Raw genomic sequence first — 17394 nt, 5'->3', positions numbered from 1 at the left:
AAGAAGACTAGAAATAGGGGAAGGATAAATACAGAACGATCTATAAATAAAACTCAAAAAGGGAAAAAAAAAGAATTCTAAAACCAAATTAATCTGATTTCATAAACCTTAAAAACAAGGTTCTCAAAAGCAGTTTAGCAAAATTCTCATTTTATATTTTAATCAATTTTTCATAAAAATATAAAAAGCAACATTTTTTTCATCATTGTAAACTACAATGGAAAACATAACACTTTTTGTAAGTTACTTTTAGTGTTTATTTTTTCAAATGAACTCAATTTTGAAAGTCAACTGGCACTGAGACAAAATTCTACATACTATTGGCCAGGAGCTGGTAGCTCCACCTCTGTAATCCTAGCTACTCAGGAGGATGAGACCTAAGGATTGCAGTTTGAAGCCAGCTGGGGCAGGAAAATCTGTGAGATGCTGATCTCCAAATTAACCACTAAAAAGCTGGAAATGAAATTGGTGAGATGCTGATCTCCAATTAACCACTAAAAAGCTGGAAATGAAATTGTGGCTCACGTGCTAGCTTTGAGCACAAAAGATTAGGGACAGCAATTAGGCCCTGAGTTCAAGCCCCAGGACAAGCATAAAAAAACAGCCATTAACAATTCTATACACTATCAACTGGCAATAAGACAAAAACATAGCGATCGTTAATTATATTAAAACATTCAGTGCAGTAAACTAGGAAAGGGCTTTTGTTTTAATTATTAATTTGTTTATTTATATTTTGCTGTATTGGAGCTTGAACTAAGGAATGAAGAGTTCTCATTCAGCTTTATAGCTCATACCTGATGCTCTATCACTTGAGCCATGCCTCCAATTGCAGTTTTTTGCTGGTTAACTGAAGAAGGTAAGAGTTTCTCAGATTTGTCTGCCCGAACTGGCTTTAGAACTTTTCAAATATTCCAAAACCAGAAAATTATGTAACACTTGTCACAAACTATTCAGAGATATTCAACTTGTATTTGTGTGTACGTATATATACATATATACTTATATTATTGGCCAATATTTTGTATTATACCCTGAATAAAAATTAGTATATCTGAGCCAGGTGCTGTGGCTCACGCCTGTAATCCTAGCTACTCAGGAGGCTGAGATCTGAGGTTTGCCAGGGCAGGAAAGTCCGTGAAACTCTTATCTCCAATAAACCACCAGAAAACCGGAAGTGACGCTATAGATCAAGTGGTAGAGCGCTAGCCTTGAGCTGAAGAGCTGAGGGATAGCACTCAGGCCCAGAGTTCAAGCCCCATGACCGGCCAAAAAAAAAAAAAAAGTATATCTGAATAATATTCCACTGCAAGTTTGTAATATATACGTATATTTATGATCTGGTCAGGTGTGACAAAACAGTTAAAATGTACAGGACATTAAGCCAAGTAAAGTAAGACACAGAAAGACAAATACTGCAAAATATTTGTAAAAGAATGATGGATAAGCCGGGCCTGTAATCCTAGCTACTCAGGAGGCTGAGATCTGAGGATCGCGGTTCAAAGCCAGCCCGGGCAGGAGAGACCATGAGAGTCCTATCTCCAATAAACCACCAGGAAACTGGAAGTGGTGCTGTAGCTCAAGTGGTAGAGCGCTCGCCTTGAGCTGAAGAGCTGAGGGACAGCACCCAGGCCCAGAGTTCAAGCCCCATGACCGATCAAAAAAAAAAAAAAGAATGATGGATGCAGGCTGGGAATGTGGCTTAATAGTAGAGTGCTTGCCTAGCATGCATGAAGCCCTAGGTCCAATACCTCAGTACCACATAAAAAGAAAAAGCCAAAAAAAAAAAAAAAGAAAAAGCCAAAGTGGTACTGTGTCTCAAGTGGTACAGTGCTAGCCTTGAGCAGCTCAGTGACAGTACCCAGGCCGAGTTTAAAACTCAGGACTGGCAAAAAAAAAAAAAAAAAAAAAAAAATGATGGTTGCAGCCAGGTCCTGGTGGCTCACACCTAAAATCCTAGTTACTCAGGAGGCTGAGATCAAAGCCCAGAGTGGGAAAAAAAGTCTATGAGACTCTTTTTTTTTGGGTCCAGTCGTGGGGCCTGAACTTTGGGCCTGGGCGCTGTCCCTCAGCTCTTCAGCTCAAGGCTAGCGCTCTACCACTTGAGCCACAACACCATTTCCAGCTTTTTTCTTTTTGCTTATGTGGTACTGAGGAATCAAACCCAGGGCCTCATGCATGCAAGGCAAGTGCTCTACCACTGAGCCACCTTCCCAGCCCCGTCTATGAGACTCTTATCTCCAAAAAGCCAGAAGAAGCACTATAGCTCAAGTGTTAAGAGTGCTAACTTTGAACACAGAGAGACTCAGGAATAGCACTCAGATTCTACATTCAAGCTCCATGACCAGAAAAATAAAAATTGAAGTAGCAGCAACAGCAGCTCAGAGACAGTACCCAGGCCAAGTTTAGTCCACAAAACTAACAAAGAAACAACAACAACAAAAAAAAGATGATTGTCAGGATAGGGGAAATTAGATATTGATCAAAGAATAACAAATGTTCAGTTATAGAGAATGAGTTTACTTTGGTTTGGTTTTGGGGTTTTTGTCCGACATGGGGCTTGAATTCTGGGCCTGGGTGCTGTCCCTGAGCTCTTCAGCTCAAGGCAAGCACTCTACTACTTGAGCCACAGCACCACTTCCAGTTTTCTGGTGGTTAAATGGAGATAAATCTCACAGACTTTCCTGCCCAGGCTGGCTTTGAATCTCGATCCTCAGATCTCAGCCTCCTGAGTAGCTAGGATTACAGGCCTGAGACACGGACGCCTGGCTCTACTTTGTGTTTTGTTTTGTTTTTCTTTTGTTGGTTGTGGGTCTTGAATTCTGGGGCCTGGGCCCTGTCCCTCAGCTCTTCAGCTCAAGGTGAGCGCTCTACCACTTGAACCACAGCCCCACTTTCTGTTTTCTGATGGTTAATTGGAAATAACCTCACAGACTTTCTTGCCCGGGGTTCTCTGAACCGAGATCCTCAGATCTCAGCCTCCTGAGTAGCTAGGATTACAGGCATAAGCCACCTGGCTTCTACTTTTTTATTGAAAGTATTATCTCTCATCGGTTGCCTGTAGCTCACATCTGTAATCCTAGCTACTCAAGAAGCTGAGAATTGAGGATCATGGTTCAAAGCCAGCCAGGGCAGAAAAGTCATCAGACACTCTTAATGCCAATTAACTACTCAAAAACTGGAAGTAGAGCATTGGCAAAACATGGTACAGCACTAGTCTTGAGCAAAAAGAACTCAGGGACAGCACCCAAGCTGTTCAAGCCCCACGACCAACAGCAGCTTACACTTATAAACATCTACAGTATTCTATAGAAGTAATGTGTTAAGTCCAAAATCAGACCTTTTTTATTAAGAAGAAAAGTATTATTACCTACCTTTCAGAAATCTCTTGCTTTAGTTGAGGAACGTCAAGTGTTGAATCAGTATCCATAAAACCAAGGATGTCTTGTTTTATATTAAGGGGAGGTTGTTCCAAACCTATGCCTGATGTTTCATGACCTCTTGACATAGAATCAATATCACTTCGCGGTATCTCTGACCCCTCACCTTCTTTAAGATGAACCCGATGACCAGGAGAACTAGGAACACTATTTCCTTCTTGGTCAGAACTGTTCTTTTGTTTTCCATCTCTTTGGGGCTTACTATTCAGACCATCATCCCGAAAACCTTTGGCAAATGGATTATAATCTATTTTCAACTGAGTAATCTGAATGTTCTGATAAGCTGTTACTGCAAAGAATTCTGTCTGTGGGAAGGTAAAAGTGTGGACACCAGGACCATTTAATTGTATCACATCTGTAGCCTTTTCTGCAGGCACCAAATGAAGCCTTGGCAGATAACGATGCATAGAGTGCAAGATAATATGCCCTTCTTGGTCCAATGTATTGTTGGTAAGTTTAAGTTTATAGAAAGATACTGGTTGATGCATCCAATAATGACCTGTGGAAGGGGATTCTGGATGAATAAAAACTCTCCCCAAAATATGAGGTTCAGCTTTACCACTGGGTTCCCACCAACGTCCATTCCACTTATAACGATGGTTATCCACAGGAGAGATATCCATGACAAGAATATATTTTAAATTTGAATCTAAACCTGTTATCCAGTAGCGACAATAAGGAAACATGCGCCTTCCCTGCTTGGTCAGAATCATTTCTGTGCTTCTATTATGGAACTCATTCCACATACTATTGTTATCAAGGGTAACAGTGATTCTTCCCACAGTACAATCAGCTGGAAGGCAAATCTTGCCTTTAGATTTTCCTGGTGATGGTACTTTATTAGCCAAAGTACAGGCATCTTGATTAGTAACCAAAATTCCTTGATCAGTTTTGCCATTTCCAGGCTGTTTTAGGATGACAAAGAAGGTAGGTGCTGCTCCTGTCATTGTCCCACCATCTTGATTAGCCAATATTATCTGTTTCTCTTCCATGATTCCAGTGAAAAATTCAGTAGTAATTGTAGTTAGCACATAATTACAATAGCCTTTGCATTCTAAAAACAAGCAAGAAACAAAAATATTTTAATCAAATGAATATAAACAAAAATAGAATGTTATCACCCCAACAATATTCCTAAATCCTTTTAAGACACTGCATATACCCTTGCTCTGTAAGGGCATCGATTCTGAAATATCAGGTGTTTATCTACTGACTTATTCATTTATCTATCCATTTATTTTTGGTGCCAGTACTGAGGCTTGAACTCAGGGTCAGGACTCTGTTCCCTAGCTTTTTTTGCTCAGGGCTGGTGCTCTACTCTTGAGCCACAGCTCCACTTCTGGCTTTTTGGTGGCTAATTGGAGATAAGGGTCTCAAGCACTTTTCTGCCTACACTGGCATGACACACCAGTGCCCAGCTACTCCTATAATTTTTTAAGTTAACTTTAATCCAATTAAATTTTTCCTATCCAAGACCTATAAAACTTCACTGTAATTCCAGTAAACTCACACAAAAAGTAAAACTTGAATGTAGTTTTAGAACAATATAAAAGCATTAAGATTTAAAGAGATAATTGGTATTTTAATAAAAAGGATCTCATTTGAGATGAGTTAAAAGAATTTTTCTTTCTACTTCTATTCCAAAAGTCAATAGAATCACTTTTTTCTTTCGGTTGTGGGGCTTGGATTAAGGGCTTGGGCACTGTTCTGAGCTCTTTTGCTCAAGACTAGTGTTCTAACACTTTGAGCTACAGCTCTACTTGAGTTTTCCTGGCAATTAATTGGCACTAAGAGTCTCATGGTGACTTTTCTGCCTTGGCTGACTTCGAACCACGATCCTCAATTCTTAGTCTCCTGAGTACCCAATGGCACCAGGCAGAATCACCTCTTTATATGGCACTGATAGATATACATACATACATACATAGTATTATATATTTGGGGGGAGAGAGCAGTATTGCAGCCTGAACTTAAGCCTGGGTACTGTCCTTTAGCTTTTATACTCAAGACTAGGGTTCTACCCCTTGATTCACAGCTCCACCTTTAGCTTTTTGCTAATTAAATGGATATAAAAGACTCAAAGGGCTGGGAGCCAGTGGTTCATGCCTGTAATCCTAGCTACTCAGGAGGCTGAGATCTGAGGATCTCGGTTCAAAGCCAGCCTGGGCAGGGAAGTCTATGAGACTCTTATCTCCAATAAACTACCAGAAAGCCGGAAGTGGTGCTATGGCTCAAGCGGTAGAGCACTAGCCTTGAGATGAAGAGCTGAGGCCCAGGCCCAGAGTTCAAGCCTCATGACCGACCAAAAAAAAAAAAAAAAAAGACAGTATTTTCACAATAAAAAATTAAAAAAAAAAAAAAAAGACTCAAAGGCATTGGTAGCTCACGCCTATAATCATAGCTACTTAGGAGGCTGAGTCCTGAGAATCACAATTCAAGTCAGCCCAGGCAGAAAAGTCTGAGATTCTTATCTCCATTAATCAACTCAGAAAAAGCTGGAAGTGGTGCTGTAGCTTAAGGGGTAGAGCACTAACCTTGAGCACAAAGAGGGTTAAATAACACCCCCTGGTTCTGAGTTCAAGTCCCAGGACCAGCAAAAAAAAAAGTCTCAAATTCTTCTGCCAAGTCTGGATTCAAATCTCAGTCCTCAAACTGCTCAGCCTTCTGAGCGCTAGGATTACAAGCATAAACCACTGGTGTCCAGCTTATTTAAGTTTACTTTTTTGTTTTTTCAGACAAGATCTCATTATGGAGCCCAGGCTCACTGTGGACTTGAGATTTTCCTGCCTCAACCTGCTAGATGCTGAAAATGGGTCACTATATACAGCTAAAAATTAATTTTTGGTGTTGGTCCTGGGGCTTGAACTCTGGCCCTGGGCATTGTCCCTGAGCTCTTTTGCTCAAGGCTAGTGCTCTACCACTTTGAGGCACTGCACCACTTCCAGTTTTCTGGTAATTGGAGATGAGTCTCATCTACTTTTCTGCCAGGCTGGCTTTGAACTGTGATCCTCAGACCTCAACCTCCTGAATAGCTACAATTACAGGTAAGCCACTGGTGCCCAGCTTTTAAAAAATATTACTGAAGGGGCTGGGAAGGTGGCTCAGTGGTAGAGTGCTTGCCTTGCATGCATGAGGCCCTGGGTTTGATTCCTCAGCACCACATAAGCAGAAAAAGCCAGAAGTGGTGCTATAGCTCAAGTGATAGAGTGCTAGCCTTGAGCTGAAGAGCTGAGGGACAGTGCCCAGGCCCAGAGTTCAGGCTCCAGGACTGACAAAAAAAAGAAAGGAAAAAAATATTTTTTTGATACATTCAATGTTACATAAAATTTTAAACCTTGCCAAATAAAATCTAAACAAAATAAAAAGGCAATTAACTAACTGGCAAAGGCTCTTTGAAACTTACAAATAACTTGTTCCCAAGGGTTCCTTCAAATCAATGAGAACCATAACTGAAAAAATGATTCAAGGAGCCGGGCGCTGGTGGCTCACGCCTGTAATCCTAGCTACTCAGGAGGCTGAGATCTGAGGATCGCGGTTCAAAGCCAGCCTGGGCAGGAGAGACTGTGAGACTCCTATCTCCAATAAACCACCAGAAAACCGGAAGTGGCGCTGTAGCTCAAGTGGTAGAGCGCTCGCCTTGAGCTGAAGAGCTGAGGGACAACGCCCAGGCCCAGAGTTCAAGCCCCACGACCGACAAAAAAAAAAAAAAAAATGATTCAAGGCTAGGAAAAGCAAGTGCCCGTGATAATATGCAGTTCCAAAGTAAAAGAAATACAGATTTAAAACATTCTGAAATAGGGCTGGGAAGGTGGCTCAGTGGTAGAGCGCTTGCCTTGCATGCATGAGGCCCTGGGTTCAATTCCTCAGCACCACATAAGAAAAAGAAAAAAAAAAGCCAGAAGTGGGGCTGTGGCTCAAGTGGAAGAGCACTAGCCTTGAGCTGAAGAGCTGAGGGACAGCACCCAGGCCCAGAGTTCAGGCCCCATGACCGGACCCAAAAAAAAAAAAAAATTCTGAAATATTATTTTTTAATCTATCATACTGGCAATAATCAAAGCTCAGTAGAAGTATTACAAAAGCAAATGGTGTAAGTCAAGCAACATTCACATCTAACATATTACTAGAAGTGCAAAATGACAAAATTTCTACAGTATAGGAAAATGTAAAAATATCAGAAGTATAACTGAGAGCTGATGGCTCACATTTATAATCCTAGCTACTCAGGAAGCTGAGATTTGAGAACTGCAGTTTAAAGCCAACCCAGGCAGACCAATTTGTGAAACCCTTACCTCCAATTAATCAACAAAAAGAGCCAGGCACCAGTGGTTCACGTCTGTAATCCTAGCTACTCAGGAGGCTGAGATCTGAGGATCTCAGTTCAAAGCCAGCCTGGGCAGGAAAGTCCATGAGACTGTTATCTCCAGAAAAACAGAAGTGATAATACTGTTCCAGTGGTGGAGCACTAGCCTTAAGCTGAAGACCTGAGGGACAGCGCCCAAGCCCAGAGTTCAAGCCCAACGGACAAAAAAAAAAAAAAAGAAAGAAAAATCAACAAAAAGACAGAACTGGAGGCATGAATCAAGTGGTAGAGCTCCAGTTGTAAGAAAAAAAACTCAACAAGTACATGAAATCTGGAGTTCAAACCCCACTTTCAGCATGAAGAAAAAAAAATCTCAAATACAAATGCATACATTCAGGGGCTGGAATGTAAGGCTTAGAGCTACAGTGCTTGCCTAGCATACATAAAGCCCTGGGTTTGATTCCTCAGTACCACATAAACAGAAAAAGCCAAAAGTGGTGCTGTGGCTCAAGGGGTAGAGTGCTAGCCTGGAGCAAAAGAATCTCAGGAACAGTGCCAGGTCCTGAGTTGAAGCCCCGAGACTAGCAATAAATAAACATATAATAATAATAATAATAATAATAATAATAAGTATGATAAGTTCAGTGACAGACCACTTGCCTAGTACGCTCAAGGCCCTGGGTCTGATCTTCAGCACCACCAAAAAAAAACAAAAAAACAAAAACAAAAACTATTTTCAGCCAGGCGCCAGTGCCTCATGCCTATAATCCTAGTTATTCAAAAGGCTGAGATTTGAGGATCATGATACAAAGCCAGCCCAAGGAGAAAAGTCTGTGAGACTCATCTCCAATTAACCACCAGAAAACCAGAAGTGGCGCTGTGGCTCAAGTGGTAGAGGACCTGCCTTGAGCTGAAGAGCTCAGGGCCAGTGCCCAAGATGAGTTCAAGCCCCACAACCAACACACACATTAAACATATTACTATTCTTTGGAACTAGACACTGCAGTATATTTTCTAATCAAAAGTGGAGTCAGTTCAGAATATTCAGCTGCTTCAGACACACAAATACCACTTTAAGGTCTAAGGTAACCATAAGCTAACTGCAAAAAGTCAATGTATTTTAGAAATTGCTAGGGAAAAAAATTGGCTTCCTTAAGTATCTAAAAATTCCACGTATATGGCTTGCTAAACCTTTTAAAAGAACTACAGTTCTAGCATACATACACTATACATTCAAAATTTTTCAGTTCAGGTTTTCATCATCAAGCTTAGATAAAGCAACTGTATATAAACTAAACTTTCATTATGGGAAAAATAAGTATCAGTAATATCTCGAAATGTCACCTCAGAATATATAAACTCTTTTGCAGAAAACGATTTAAAGCAGCCAGGTGCAGGTGGCTCATGCCTGTAATCCTAGGTACTCAGGAGGCTGAGATCTGAGGATCTCGGTTCAAAGCCAGCCCGGGCAGAAATATCCGTGAGACCCTTATCTCCAATAAGCCTCTAGAAAACACTAAGTGGTGCTGTGGCTCAAGGGGTAGAGCGCTCCCCTTGAGCTGAAGTGCTGAGGGACACTGCCCAGGCCCAGAGTTCAAGCCCCACGACCAACAAAAAAAAAAAAAAAAAAGAAAAAGAAAGAAAATTATTTAAAGCAATGTTCTGAAAGTTGTTTTAGTCTTTATTCTAAATGTCTTTTTACTAGTGATCTCTCTGGGAAATCTATATTACAATAATAGTAAATTCAACCCACAAAATACTTTAGTTCACTTTGCGGTTACCTAATTCAATGATTTACATGCTGTACTAAAAAATTGTTTTATCCAAATCGCTTTTATTTTCCTAAAAGGTTTAAACTACACCCAAGCATACTCTAAATCAATTCTACTACTTCTAAAATAGGAATATTCAAATGACACATTCTGAATGTTTTGAATTACTCAAGCTAACCAAATTTTCATACAATAAGTTAATTATTGTATGGCAGGCACTAAGATCTCAGATGTTTGTTCCTTAATTTTTCATTATGAGGAAAAGGTTAAGTTGAACTGTTTTGGAAACTCAAATCTGAAAAAGTCTGCTCAAATTTTTGTATTTATCAATTATACTGGTAAATGTTTTAAAATAACACGTAAACAACAGTTAGTATGAGAGCAAACAACAATAACTGGACATTTTGCCATCCCACCATTGCAGGGTAGCGCTTTAGAGTGCTAATTGCAAAACTGCAAAGTCCTAAAATATTTCTACCCACTTCTCTTCCCATAGATAAGGTGTTACTGTTGGTTCAGGAATAAGGTTCCAATCGAGGACTACAACTCCAGGCTAGCAAACTCTCAGTCCTAAAAGTTACTAAGGGGAATCTTTTTATGGTAAAATCGGAAAGCTGTCAAATTTAAAGTGTGTGCAAAAGTACCTAGAACACATTTCCTCTAGGCATAGCTTGTGTTTTAGTTAAATGGACCTAACACTCACAACTGCTGGAAACAGAACTTGACAACTGCAATAAAGACTAATGCAGATTTCATACCCGTGCAAAGGGCCAGAAGGGCAGTCGTCGTCGACCCTCAAGGGCCCCAAATCACCGCTTTGCAACTGCAGAGCACAGCTGGCCAAGAACCACGTGAAAGAAAAAAAAAATGCCGCGAGGAAAGCTCTTCCGGGGGAGAGAAGCCGGACAGGTCACGTGCAGCCAGCCCGAAGTCGGTGATCGCACCGCGGGCTGGACCCGGAGCCCTCCGTTACCGTGGAGACCAGCCCGCCCGCCACCCCCCTTCCCAGAGGCCGTTTCGCCGGCCCAGCACCTTCCGCGCCGCCGGGCAGCGGCGTCGTGCTCTTTTCAAAAGAAAGGAGCGGAGCCGGCCCCTCACGGAGCGCTCCGCCCGCAGAGCCCCAGGACGACACGCTCAGGGAGCCGCGGGGAGGCGCGGCGCGGCCGAGGACGCCAGCCGCGCTCAAAAGCAGTGCACACTTGGGGGTCTCCCGAGGTCCCGACACCCAGGGTCCCTCCACAGTCCCCGCCTCCACTCTTTTGCCTGGGGCACGCGGCTCTCTCTGGGGTTCGGAAGGCCAGGCAAACGTTCCCCTCTCACGTCTTCTCTATAATCTTGGAACATCCCCCGCCCAACTTTGTGAGGGCTCACAGCGATTGACTGGGTCCCGGACGCTGCGGGAAGGCGGGGCCCTGCGGGAAGGGGCTCCACAAACTAGCCAAAGGCTGTCCCACAAAGAGCCAGGAGAAAATATCACCTGCTCTTCCCACCTGCTTTCCCCGCCCCCAAAGTCTGCACCTAACGAATCACAGGTCCTTTGTTTACAAAGTCCCCCACTGCTTCACAACTCCTTTCCTCGCTCTCCTTATTAAACTCGCCGTCTTCCCTCAGTTTGACCCGAAATTACATGCTAGAAGCGATGGTTGCACAGGTGTCAAAACGCTGCACCCGTTCGTTCCTTAGCAAAGCGACGTCGGCGCCGTTTTCCCGTGGAGATTTGGAACCCAGGACCTGAGCTCCGAAACGCCAGGCGCAAACGCGAGACCAGCGTCCGGCGGGAGATCGTCACGGATCGTACCATGTGGCGCGGCCCCCCACGCACGCGAGCGCCGGGCCGCGCCAAGGGCGCTTCTCACCCCGCCCGCCTCGTGGCTGCAGTCTCTGGCGTCGATGTTCCCAGTCGGCTCGCTGCGCGACGCGGAAGTGCGGCCGGCAGCGCGCGAGGCGACCTGCGCGGCCTCGCTCAGGGGGCCACGGGCGCGCGGCGGCAAGGGCGGCCCCGCGCAAGGCCCGGCCCGGCCATGGCGTGCGAAGCTCTTTCAGCAGAACGCGGCTCCAGCCATTCGAATACACCGGAGCTTCAAAGTCTAGAGAAACTCCGACCGGGCCAGCACCAAATCGACGCCCTCCACCCAGGCCAGAGTTACCGTGCGGGGCGGGGCCGGCCTCACTCGGAGTCCTTCACGTCCCGCTGGGGGCGTGTTATTCTGTTCGGTTCGAACACCGTGTGTCCGCTCTAGCTGAAGAGCCTGCGCGCGCACCGGACGTCCACGTCACCGCGCACGCGCGCCTACCCGCTCCCAGCCGCCGCGCAGGCGCAAAGAAAGGCGCGAGCAGCAGCTCCCTGCCCCTCCCCCAGCACGGGAGGCCAAACGGCCTGGGAGCGGCGACGAGACCCTGGGGACCCGCCCCCAAGGCCGAAGCCTCCGCCGCGTCACGTCTGGGCAACCCGGAAAAGCCTAGTGAAGCTTCGAGAATGGAAATAGGCGAGGCCGGAGGGAGAGACCCAGTCTCCAGAGCCTGGGACTCGAAGGCTTCGTGAATATTCTGAAAGCAGTGCCCGCCGGGCCTTGCAAGGCCGAGCTTCCCACCCCTCCCCGCTCGCGCCGGCCCCGCCCCGCCCCGCCGCGCCCGGCCCCACCCACACGACGCGCCGCGGGCCGCGCCAGCCCCGCGGGGATTCCGGGCTTCCGCCTGGGGGCGGTGGGCTCCAGCGCGCCAGGCGTCGGAAAACCGCGAAGCCGAGGCCTGGAGACCGGGTGCTTCTTGGCAGCACTCAGGAACGAGGACCACGAGAAAGACCTGAGCGGGACAAGGAAGAGGCGCTGCCACTAAAATGCCTGATTGACAGAGGTCATGATCAAACAAGGAAGCCAGACGCTGGCGAGACAGTTATCCGAGCTTTAGTGTGTATTAATTTAGTCTTCAAGACATTAAATGAATGACGTGCAAAGAAAATATTGCCCACTACTTAGTGCCGGCCAGTTGAGTAAACGAACCAACCAAACCAAGTTCTCGCCTTTATCCCTTACCAGCTGTTCTGTGTGTTGCCGTGCCAGTAAAAAGGAAGATTTGCTTTAAAAGTGAGACAAATAAAAATAAGCAAAAAGGAAGAATTAGCAAAAGTTTGGAACATGCCGCACTCTCCGATGTGATGCTATGAAGAGAATGGGATTGAAAGGATCCACAAGGATCGAATTGACCTACTTTCCATTTAGATAGGATCATCTTTCTGTTTTGCTTTTCCCGAGATACCTCACAACTTGAGCAGAAACGATGATGGAATAATGAGAATCGGAAAACAAGTATCCAGACATGAAATTTTGAAACTGACACATAAGAGCCCTCAAGATCCTAGGTAAAACTTTAAAGTAGCAATACTTTCTCACCTGACTCGAAGAACCTCTGGGACTGCTCTGTTAGAATATCCCACTTGAGCAGGATGCTGGTGGCTCACACCTGTAATCCGAGGTGAAGAGACTGAGTTCTGAGGATCATGATTCCAAGCCAACCAGGGCTGTGAATCTCTTATCCCCAATTAACCACTCAAAAACCAGAAGTGGAGTTGGGGCTCAAAGTGGTAGAGTACTAGCCTTGAACAAAAGAACTCAGGGATAGCACCCAGGCTCTGAGTTCAAAGCCCCAGGACCGACCCCCCAACTCCCCAAAAAAAGAGTAATATCCAAGAATGCCTTTTTCTCAAGGGTCTAAAAGTTTCATCATACAAAATTTGTATTTGTGAGTCAAAAAATTAAAAAAACAAACAAAACCTTGTCTTTGCTTGTGTGTATATGTAGGTACCAGCACCTGGCCAAAAATATATTTTTTGAGACAAACTGTGTTGATTTAACATTAAAATACCTGTCCCTAAGATATGAATGACTAGTTAACAACCTTGTACCCCAAGAGACAAGTTAACACCAAAACTTTTTTTTTTCTTTTTTTGGTCCAAGATTGAGATTTGAACTTGGTATCCCATACTTTCTCTCACTGGCTAGTGCTCTATCAAGTGAATCACACCTCCAACCCCTAAAAAAAAATTTCTAATTGGAGAATCTGTGAAAACAATCTGCATGGAAGAAAGGGAATTAACTTTCCTTCTGGTGGTCTTTCCCTACTCTAGGCAAACTGTGAAATGCCAGATACTTGAAAAAGCAAACTTTATTTCCTGTGGTACTCTACTACTTGAGCCATGTATCTAGTCTAGCTTTTTGCTGGTTAATTGGAGGTGGAGTCTTCAGGAATTGTTTGCCTGGGCTGTCTTCAAATCATCCAACCATCCTCAGATGTTAGCCTCCTGAGTGTCTAAGCCATCATTGGTGCTACTAAATTACTAAATTTGATACTGTTTGACTTTATTACTGTAATTCAGTTATCATAACTTTGTTGATTCAGCCTAATACAAAAATCTTTCCCTTGATTTTCCTTAATCAAATTTTCAAGGACATTTTATTAAAGTAGAGCCACAGAAGAGTGCATGGAATGAATGTAAACAATTTGGCCTAGAAAGTGTACGGTTTAGATGGCTTATAAACACCTAAGAACATACATGTATGTTTCTAATATTCAACAAATACTATATGCTGACAACTAGGGAGTACTGGCACATTATACACTGCTCAGATAGCTACACGAGCTGGGTGTCGGTGGCTCACATCTGTAATCATAGCTACTCAGGAGGCTGAGCTCTGAAGATCACAGTTCAGAGCCAGCCAGGGCAAGAAAGTCTATGAGACATTTATCTCCAATTAACTACCAAAAAAGCTGGAAGTAGAGTAAGGTTCAAGAGATAGAGCGCTAGAAAAACAAAAACAAAAACCCTCAAGGAGAGTGCCCAGTCCCTGAGTTCAAGCCCCACCACCAACAAAGAAAAAACAGAAAAGAACCCATTCCAAGGGAGTCTGCAGAAGAGGTACTCACTAGATCATGTTGAAATGAACTATACAACTTGTGGGAAGGGATAGGTGGGAAAAAATGGGAGAGAATAAGGAAAAGGGTAACATTGTCCAAAAAGAAATGTTCTCTTTACCTGACTTACATAGCTGTAACCCCTCTGTACATCACCTTTAGAAAAACAAAAAAGGAACCTTTAAGAAAATAAAAAAGAGCCAGATGCCTCATGCCTGTAATCCTAGCTACTCAAGAGGCTGAGATCTGAGGATCGCGGTTCAAAGCCAGCCCGGGCAGGAAAGACTATGAGACTCCTATCTCCAATAAACGACCAGAAAACCAGATGTGGCGCTGTAGCTCGAGCAGTAGAGTGCTCCCCTTGAGCTGAAGAGCTGAGGGACAGAGCCCAGGCCCAGATTTCAAGCCCCATGACCTACAAAATAAGAAAAAGAGCTAGGTGTTGGTGGCTCACACCTGTAATCCTACTCAGGAGGATGAGATCTGAAGAACCCAGTTCAAAGCCAGCCCAGACAGGAAAGTCCATGGGACTCTTATCTCCAATTAACCACCAGAAAATTGGAAGTGGTGCTGTGGCTCAAGTGGTAGTGCACTTGCCTTGAGCTGAAGGGCTGAGGGAAAGCATCCAGGCCGAGTTCAAGCCCCATGACCAACAACAACAAAAAGAAAAAGAAACTTCACTCCAGACTCAGGCATGGCTCAAATGGTAGACCATATGTAGCAAATACAAGCCCTAGTATACCAAAACAAACAAACAAACAAACAAACAGCAAAAGATCAAAGGGAGATGGCTCTCTCTTATATCTTATATTCACACATATTATATTCCTTATATTTTGCCTAAGATTTCCAGGGGGGGAGGGGTGTGTGTGTGTGTACGCACACGTGCGCAAGCGCCAGTCCTGGGGCTTGAATTTGGCTGGGGCACTTCCCTGAGTTGCTTTTGCTCAAGGCTAATACTCTACACTTGAGCCACAGTGCCATTTCTGGTTTTTTCTGTTTATGTGGTACTGAGGAATTGAACCCAGGATCTCATGGCATGCTAGGCAAGCACTCTACCACTAAGCCACATTCTAAGCCCTGTATTTTTTTTGTTTTCCTTTTTTGTCAGCTTCTTTTCATCAGTAACAGTACAGCATACAATACAGGACAAAAGTGACTCCCTGCCAGAAGATAGACCAATCCAAACCAAAGGACAGATGAAAGATAAGCTACTTTGCATGTTGGAGTGAATGACACACTCAAAACAAATTGAGAAGCTAGAGGCCAGTGGTTCATACCGTAACCCTAGCTACTCAAAAGACTGAGATCTGAGGATCACAGTTCAAAGCCAGGAGGTGCAGAAAAGTCCCGTCCCAGAGAGACTCATCACCGAACAACCACTCAAAAACAGGAAGTGGAACTGTGACTCAAGTGGTAGAGTGCTAGCTAGCCTTGAGCACAAAGTAGCTCAGGGACAGCACCCAGGTTCAACCTGCATGCCAACCAAAAAACAACAACAACAACAACAAAAACAGAATGAGAGCCTACGCACTGGGGCAAGACCTTTGCACTTCAATAAAGACACAGAAAATGTAGAGAAACCAATCACCTAAAAATACTAGAACACCTGATGGCAAAGGAGTGGGCAGGTCAAGCTACATAGTTTAAGGTGGGCTCTAGACATAGCAGACACAAAGAGGACAAAAATAGAGAAACTTGTGTCTAAAAAGTAAACCAAGTCAGACTGTAGTGGATCATGAGATCTGAAGATCCTGGTTTGAAGCCAGCCTGAGCTGGCTCCAATAAACTACTAAAACAAAAAAAAGCTAGAAGGAGAGCTATGTCTCAAGCGGTAGAGTGCTCACCTTGAGGAAAAGACGCTCAGGGACAACACCTGGCCCAGAGTTTAAGCACCAGGACAACAATAAATAAATTTAAAAAAAAACAGATCTGATTTTAAGTTATCAACTAAAATCAACAGATTTTATAAACTTTATCCTTACTGAAACTGTAGGTTATGATCTAACCACTGGAGGGCAGGGAATAACTGTTACAAGAAAAGGAAAAGATATATTTTTCATAATTTAGAGAATATTTTATTAGCTTCTATAATCAAAGTCCTGTTGATAAGACAACATATTTAATATAGTGAGTGCATTACCTCTATAGAAATAGAAAAAAATTAACGTTTTTAGACTAATTGGCTATTCATTTCTGTACTATGCCAACTCAACATGATAAACTGGGATACTTTCCCCAAAGACTTGTACCTTCAATTAATCACAGAAAAAGCCAGAAATGGAGCTGTGGCTCAAGTGGTAGAGCCCTAGCCTTGACCAAAAGCAGCTAAGGAACAGTGCCCAGGCCCTGAGTTCAAGCCCCAGGATCAGTCTAATCAATACAGTCATCCCTGGCTATATTACAGTTCACTTATTGCAGCTTCACTGTATCGCAGGTTTTTTGTGGGTTTGTTTTTGTTTTTTTTGTCGGTTGTGAGGCCTGAACTCTGGGTCTGGGCGCTGTCCCTTAGCTCTTCAGCTGAAGGCCAGCATTCTACCACTTGAGCCACAGCGCCACTTCCGGCTTTTTCTGCTTATATGGTGCTAAGGAATTGAACCTAGGGCCTCATGCATGCAAGGCAAGCATTCTACCACTGAGCCACCTTCCCAGCCCCTATATCGCAGGTTTTGTGGGGTTTTTTGGTCGGTCGTGGGGCCTGAACTCTGGACCTGTGTGTTGTCCCTCAGCTCTTCAGATCAAGGCTAGTGGTCTACCACTTGAGCCACAGTACCACTTCCAGTTTCCTGGTAGTTAATTGGAGATGAATCTCACAGACTTTCCTGCCTGAGCTGGCTTTGAACCACGATCCTGGCACCCAGCTTTTATCACAGGTTAAATATATATATATATATATATATATATATATGTCAATTCTCACCTATCACAGAGTTACGTTTCAGAGATTCCCATGATAGTTGAAAATCCACAAAGT

At 44.0% G+C, this 17394-nt stretch overlaps 1 protein-coding gene across 1 annotated transcript in view; it reads right to left on the bottom strand.

Moving 5' to 3' along the window:
- Nucleotides 1-10522, bottom strand: part of Mga (MAX dimerization protein MGA) — a 66060-nt gene extending 55538 nt beyond the window's left edge. Inside the window, exons 1-2 of the mRNA XM_070005686.1 lie at nucleotides 10271-10522; nucleotides 3375-4494 (exon numbers count right to left, since the gene is read on the bottom strand). Of these exons, the coding sequence (XP_069861787.1) occupies nucleotides 3375-4432 (1058 nt within the window). The 5' untranslated portion in view covers nucleotides 4433-4494; nucleotides 10271-10522. The remainder of the gene's footprint in view (nucleotides 1-3374; nucleotides 4495-10270) is intronic.
- Nucleotides 10523-17394: the final 6872 nt, after the last annotated feature.

The sequence above is a fragment of the Dipodomys merriami genome, unplaced genomic scaffold, assembly GCF_024711535.1.
Source record: "Dipodomys merriami isolate MVZ:Mamm:240054 unplaced genomic scaffold, mDipMer1.0.p SCAF_69, whole genome shotgun sequence".
NCBI lineage: Eukaryota > Metazoa > Chordata > Mammalia > Rodentia > Heteromyidae > Dipodomys > Dipodomys merriami.
This window is presented reverse-complemented; position numbering and strand designations above follow the sequence as displayed.